The sequence below is a fragment of the Auxenochlorella protothecoides genome, assembly GCF_000733215.1.
Source record: "Auxenochlorella protothecoides strain 0710 contig849, whole genome shotgun sequence".
NCBI classification, from domain to species: domain Eukaryota; kingdom Viridiplantae; phylum Chlorophyta; class Trebouxiophyceae; order Chlorellales; family Chlorellaceae; genus Auxenochlorella; species Auxenochlorella protothecoides.
This window is the reverse complement of record NW_011934314.1, coordinates 1-6,785: the sequence shown is the minus strand read 5'-3', so window position 1 is coordinate 6,785 and position 6,785 is coordinate 1. Positions and strand designations below refer to the sequence as shown.

General features: G+C 60.8%; 2 protein-coding genes across 2 annotated transcripts; one reads left to right on the top strand and one right to left on the bottom strand.

Annotated features, from left to right (window-relative positions):
* Positions 1 to 370: 370 nt before the first annotated feature.
* F751_0051 (Tyrosine-tRNA ligase) lies at positions 371 to 2,510 on the bottom strand (the record flags this gene model as incomplete). Its single annotated transcript, XM_011401736.1, has 6 exons — positions 371 to 451; positions 550 to 739; positions 1,074 to 1,411; positions 1,648 to 1,853; positions 2,133 to 2,272; positions 2,434 to 2,510. The coding sequence occupies 6 exons, from the start codon at positions 2,508 to 2,510 to the stop codon at positions 371 to 373; spliced, it is 1,032 nt and encodes a 343-aa protein (XP_011400038.1).
* A 643-nt stretch (positions 2,511 to 3,153) lies between these two features.
* On the top strand, positions 3,154 to 5,985 carry F751_0050 (GTPase-activating protein gyp1; the record flags this gene model as incomplete). Its single annotated transcript, XM_011401735.1, has 11 exons — positions 3,154 to 3,200; positions 3,313 to 3,389; positions 3,680 to 3,783; positions 3,957 to 4,111; positions 4,311 to 4,386; positions 4,513 to 4,613; positions 4,724 to 4,826; positions 5,071 to 5,195; positions 5,323 to 5,469; positions 5,613 to 5,718; positions 5,881 to 5,985. 11 exons carry the CDS (start codon positions 3,154 to 3,156, stop codon positions 5,983 to 5,985), a joined length of 1,146 nt encoding a protein of 381 aa, XP_011400037.1.
* Positions 5,986 to 6,785: the final 800 nt, after the last annotated feature.

The following is a 6,785-nucleotide window of genomic DNA, read 5'->3' as shown; positions in this document are numbered from 1 at the left end:
CGCCTTCGAGGTCTGGACCCCGGCTGGTGCTAAAGGAAAGTTTGGCATCTCTACACCCCAGAGATGGGGAAGGTGATCGAGGCACTGCCTGAGCATCTAACCCTTTTGCTTGATCAGCAGTGTAGGTGATCTTGTGCTCAAGTTTTGTCTGTCTCATGTGCCATGCAACCGCAGCTGGCTGAGTTGCTTGAAGTTGACAAACCCCTTCCTTCCCTGCTCGCTCGTCGCATAGAAGTGTTGTGTTGGCATGGTGTGCTACACTCAGCGCTTGCAGCCTGCCCCTGGGTAATGTGGCTCGTTGCAGGACGCAAAACCAGGAGAGCAATGGGGCCTTGCTCGCATCAAGGCGGGCATGCGATCCCCCCCACCATCATCGGGTGGTCTTGTACGACTTCACTGCCTTGAGGAGCGCCTTGGCCTCGGCGTTGCTCTCAAAGTGGTCCCGAACCGGCTGCAAGGGGTGGAGGGGGGGGTGAAGATGGGTGAAACATGCAAATGGACGGGCCATTTTGAGCAGAGGCCTGACGAAAGTGTTCAAAGAGTCCAGACCCCACGCTCATGCGCTGGACAGCAGCCCATCGCAGGCGCAGCCTCCCTCCCCCTCGGCCCCCTCTGCCCCCCCCCGGAACCCGCCTGGAGGATGTCGTTGATGCTGCTCGCCAAGGCTGGCTTGAGGTCAGAGGGGTGCAGGGCTCCTGACGCGTAATCGGCGGCGAGCTCCTCGAAGTTTGTGTAGATGCTGAGGATGAGGGGTTGGTCAACGGAGACTTGGTGAGAGGGGAAGGAAGGTGTGACTGGGCTGCGGGGCAATGCCGGAAGAGGCAGACTTGGGATGGGCTCCCCCAAGCAGGAGCACGCAGGAGCATGTGGGGCAGAGGCACATGCACCGTCAGACCCCAGGGATCCAGCTCTCCAAACAGAGACGGCATGCAGCCTTGCCCAAACCACCCCGCAACCACAAACATGTCCTCTCCTTGTCTTGATCAACCCCCCCGCCCCTTCGTGGGCTTGCCCTCCAACACACCCACACACTCCCCATTTCCCAATCTCCATCCCCACTGACACACACTCACATATTTCCCCCATTTTTCTCAGCCCTGGCGACGGCGAGCTGCTTGGCCCAGGGCAGCACGATGTGCTGGATGTAGGAGAGGCAGGGGTTGCCCTCCACCTCCCCTGGCGGGCAGTACGCCTTCTTGATTTTGGTCCGCACCTCCGCCTCGCTGTCCTCCATGAAGATGGCAGAGTTGGGGTCGCTCTTGCTCATCTTCTCCTGGCCCTGGAGCAGCCCCGGCATCATGGGGTGGGACAGGATGACAGGCTTCATACGCTTGGGCCGCGCGTCGTCAGCGTACTCCCGCGCTAGCACGTTCACCTTGCGCTGATCCATGCCCAGCTGGCAGATATCGGCCTGGGAGGAAAGGATGGCGGGGAAGGGTGGATCCCAGGGTGCGATTTCCGCGCGGCCCAGCACTTCAGCGCCAGAAGGGGCCGAGTGGGCAGTAGGAAAAGGAGAGGGGTTGGGTGGGCAGCAGCGACTTGTATGCTTCGACACTCGCAGGGGCAGAGGTCATAGCAACAGCCCTCTCTGGCTAAGTTGCGTACAATTCACCCCCTCTGCAGTGACTGCACACTCCCTCCATCCACCCTACATTGCGCCTCTGCCCCGCTCGCCTTAAGGAAGAAAATGTCGGCGCACTGCATGCAGGGGTAGAAGATCTGGGCGGCGCTCAGATCATCGCCCTCCGCCCGCCCCATGATCTGGCTGCAGCGCACGATGCGCTTCAGGTTGTTGCGCCGGGCGATGTCCATCACCAGGGTCCAGTACTCGTCGGGGCGCTTGTTGATCTCCTCTGGCGTTCTTGAGGGGAGAGTGAGGAGGATGGGCAGGGCGAAGAGGATGGGTGTGGATCATGGAAAGTGAGAATCATGCCATCCAGTACGGGGCCGGCACAGTATTGCTGTCCAGCACAACATATATTTACACGCGGGTCTTGGCAAGTGGGACCAGCTTGGCACCCATTCCTCCCTTCGGCACCTGCAGGTCTGCACTCCAGGCCTGGACTCCTAGGCCTGGTCACCCCAGACATCCAAAGAGAAGAAACAAATCAAATTCCCAATGCACTGCTGACCTGAGGCGTGCAGGAACTCGACGCGGTCCATGTCCATCCCCACCGCCTTCCAGATCTCCACCATGTAGTTGCCCACCGTCTGGATCTTCTTCAGATCCCCGCCCATCTTGTTGTTCAGCTGGGCAAACCAGTCTGCCACCCTGTGTGAGGGAGGGGAGTGTGGCGGAGTGGTGCATGTCCTCACCACTGCCCGCCACAGCGCATCCCACCTCAACCAGGCATCCATCCCTCCCTGATGGCTTCGGCCCAAGGAGCGAGGGACCAGCATGCCACACCACCCTGCCAGAGTGGCTCTGCTCACCAGAATCTGAAGGTCACACCGCACTTGGTGAGCTTGTTGACATTCAGGGCTTTAAGCACCCCCTGGGCAATGTGCATCCGGCCCGAGGGCTCAAACCCATCGTAAGCAATCGGATTGGGTTTCTTTTCCAACAAACGACGCAAATTCTCGTCCTGGATGCACTCCTCGGCCACAGAACGACACAGCGCAAACTTCTCCTCCAGTGTCAGCCTGTTGGGGGTTGGGCAGGGCGCAGCCGGGCGAGAGTCGATCTCTGTGATGCTAAAGCTGAGCCCGTCGTGATCAAGGCATCCTAGGAGCATGCAGATAAAGAAAATCGACTCACTCTGAAGCCTCCTTCAGGCTCAACTGGCTAATGTCTACAGCGGGAGCAGGTTCAGTGGGTTGGTCCGCCATGGTACCTCAAACAGGGCGCCACGCCTTTCGGTCTCAATATTCAATGGTGGAATCTCAGCACACAATGGATGAATGACTTGCTCGGCCATGCATGCAGCACTCCTGCTCGCGGGTTAGGCTTGGCACTCCGGCGTTTTCGCATCGCGCGCCCCCGCCTTTTGGACCCCCCCGGTCATACTAAGCACGATAAGAACAGCGTCGATCTCGAGAGGCAAGTCTAGAGGAAAGAGTCTACAAATATAACATACAGTTTTCGCATCTCTGTATCAGTCATCTGGGGATGTGAGATCTGCCGGGCATCCGGTGTTCAAAGTCGTTGTGCCCATGGCTGGGCAGGACGAGGGGCTGTCCGGCTTCCCAGCGGTCCGCAGGTGCGCGCTTCCGGTTGATACAGTCATCATCGCAATCATCTTAGAGGGTCGATACCTGTTTCATCCAGCGCTGTTTCAGTACGCCACACCGCGGTCGTCTTCTCACCACCAGGCTGTTCAGGCGTGGAAACTTTCCGGGAACCATCAAGCCCTTCCGCTCCCAGGGCGAGTCGGGCGTGGACTTCACGGGTGTGCATGGGTCACAACCCTCGTCTCGGAGCCAGCCAGCCGAGCCCGGCCAGCAGGTGCGTGCATGGAGTGGGAGGGCCAGGACAGCCTGTATTTTCACGTCTCCCGGCTGGACACAAGAGGGAAGCGGGCGCAGGGCTGTTCCACCCAGCGCCGTCCCCCTGCCCCTTACTGATATCAGGCCAGGAAGGGACCTGCTTCAAGTCCAGACCCCAACCAGCCGGCCGCGATGGTGCCAGATGTCGGTTTGGCAGCCTTGACCCAACCACCTGGCGTGCCTCGAGGAGCAGATGGCGTGCCCGGCGTCAGCGGCGGGGAGGAGGGCGTCGCGGCGCTGCGCAGCATGAGCAACTCCCGCTTGACCAAGTTCGACAGGATCCTAGGCGACGCAGTGGTACGCTTTCTTGTGGGGCAGGGGTGGTCGCTGTAGGGGCAAGGCGGGCCAGTGGACAGGAAGCCCGTGCCCAGCGGAGCAGCCCTGCAGGCTCCAGGGGTGTGGGAATGTGTTAAGATCCTTGAGCCGCCGCTCTTCTATCCCAAATCCCAAGCTCCTTCCCTCGCTCACAGGTCGACGTGGAGGCGCTGCGAGAGCTGGCCTGGAGCGGCATTCCCCCGCGGCTGCGACCCGACTGCTGGCGGCTCCTGCTGGGCTACGCCCCTCCCAACCGTGAGAGGCGGGCCGCCATTCTGGCACGCAAACGCCACGAATACAGGCGGGTGCCGTGTGAAGGGGGGTTGAGGCTGGGAAGGGGGGCCTTCGTACCCGCCACGGCCTGGGGAGGATGGCGCCGCATGCTCTTGCCCAGCAGCCCAGCGGCGAGGTGCACTGGGCCCCTGGAGTGCAAAGACCCCATCGCCGTGTCCAGGAATGGGACCCCACAGACTCAACAGGCCCCTTCAACCCCCCATCGTGCCTTGCAGAGACTTTGTTCCAGACTACTACGACGGCGCTGGCCTGGCGGGCGCCTCTGAGGATGAAGCAGGGGCCCTCAGACAGGTCTGGCAGTGGGAGGGTGGGGCGCTTGTGCAGGCATGGGGTCCCCCCTTCTCGGGCACGAGTCTGTGACATTGACGTCGAGTTCTCCCGCTAAGCTGTCCGTCAACCTCCATCCACTCTGACCAGGTGGCAGTGGATGTTCCGCGCACGGCGCCGGGCGTCCCTTTCTTCTCCCAGCCGGATGTGCAAACCAGCCTGGAGCGGATCCTCTACATCTGGGGCCTGCGGTGGGTGCTGACGACGGAGGGGTCAGGGGCATCGTGCCGCTTGCCAGCCGCTCCCCCAGCTCAAAGACGCGCACACACCTTTCCAAACAAAACCATTTGCTTCGGTGCAGGCATCCGGCCAGCGGGTATGTCCAGGGCATCAATGACCTGGTGACTCCCTTCCTGGCGGTGTTCATGTCGGAGTACTTGGAGGGACCCATGAACGACTGGGCTGTGGGCACCCTGCCCCCCGATCAGGCGCGACACTGTTTGTTTTGGTTGAAAGGGAATAGGAGGGAGGGCCGGGAGCCCACACCCAAGCTCCATTTCCTTGGAGTGTCGCCGGCTGATAGAGGTGTCGCTGGCTGGTGGAGTGTCGCCGGCTGGTGGAGGTTTCGCCGGCTGATGGAGTGTCGCCTGGCCTCTGCCATCACCTTCCCAATTGTCCCACCTTCCTCCCTCCTTCACCACCTCGCAGCTGCTGGCGGTGGAGGCCGACTGCTATTGGTGCCTGTGCAAGCTGCTGGACGGCATCCAGGATCACTACACCCATGCCCAGCCCGGCATTCAGCGCACTGTCTTCCACCTCCGAGAGCTGGTCAGGTGGGTAGCGCGGGAGGGTTGGGCACATGGATCGTGGCGAAGGTGGAGCAGGGCTGCCCCTTGGCCAATAAATTTCCCACCAGACTCTTCCTAGAGGCCCATCATCCTCACGCCAACCCTTCTGTAGGCGCGTGGACGCTAAGACCGCGACACACCTCGACGAGCAGGGCCTGGAGTTTCTCCAGTTTGCATTCCGCTGGGTCAACTGCCTCCTGCTGCGGGAGCTCCCCTTCCAGCTTGGAGTCAGGCTTTGGGACACGTACCTGGCTGAGGGGTGAGGAGCGGGGATGGTCCAAGGGGTGGGGGTGGGGGATGCGTAATGAATAGTCTGGAGACGCATGCCACCGGGGTCAGCTGGACCCTTGCCAGTGCGGCAGTACCCCGGCCCCCAGCCATCAACCCCCATCCCTGCGCCAGGTCCAGCTTGCGGGAATTCCTGGTCTACGCCCTGGCCTCCTTCCTCCTGTCCTGGAGCTCACAACTGCAGCAGCTGGAGTTCCAGGACCTCATCATGTTCCTGCAGGTGGGGGAGGGGTGTGGAAGGGCACCCGTTCCTCCCCACCAAGCCTGCAGCAGCATGGTCAACGTCCCCCATGCAGGCACTGGGCACCCAGTGCAGCCACGCAATGTGCATGCATCACAAAGCGCGCTCACTTCCCTCTCTGCCCTCTTTCCCCCCGAGCAGCGCCCACCCACGGCAGCTTGGACGGAGCAGGACGTGGAGGTCGTGCTTTCCAGAGCCTTCATGTGGCGCAGCTCATTCAAGGGGGCCACGAGCCACTTCTCGTGAAGGTGAACAGGCGTAATGTTGTCTTGTGTCCCAACCTCCCTTGCCGCGATGTATGCTCACGATGGCGTGCATACACGGGGCAAGCACCTACCGGTAGGGTCTTTGTCAGGCTTGCTAGCTCTGCTCGCGCCTCAACCCCTTTACGAGCATGAGATTACAATGCTATTTCATCCAATGGGAAGTGTACAGACAGATGGCGTGAAGGTGGATATTCAAAGCAGTTTAGGCGCGAGGGGCCGGCGGCGCCCAGCTCAGACACGCCCCTCTTCCGTTTCAGTCTTGGGGCAGCCACAGCAGCAGCGGCAAGGGCAGCAGAAGACGACGACCAGGGCATCCCAGCAGCTCCCCAGCAGGTTGCAGGGCAGACAGAAGACGTCGGAGCAGCAGCCCATATTGCCTGATGTTCCTGCGGTGAAGGCAAGGGGATTGCTCCGGTGAGGTCTGTGCCGGATCTCCGCAGGCATGATGCCGCGTCCCACAGTCCGATGGCCACCTTTATGAGTAACGATGTCAAACACACAAGTCCTGGGCCGAGTTGTAACGAGCAGTACCCTGCATGAATCCTAGGATCTGCTAAGCAAGCGGCGAATCGTCCGACACTTCGATACTAGTCTCCATGCATACACTGCTCCCCAACCTCCTTCTGGAACGCACCTTGAGCTCGAGTGCCGCGCAGGAAATGTAAATATGATTGTTGTGATTGTTTGCTTGAGGCATGGCCCAGAGTCGGCATACTTGTACGTTCAGCCAAGTCCGCGTAGTTTGGAGTTGGTCGGCGCAACAGATTCTCGTCAGCTTCA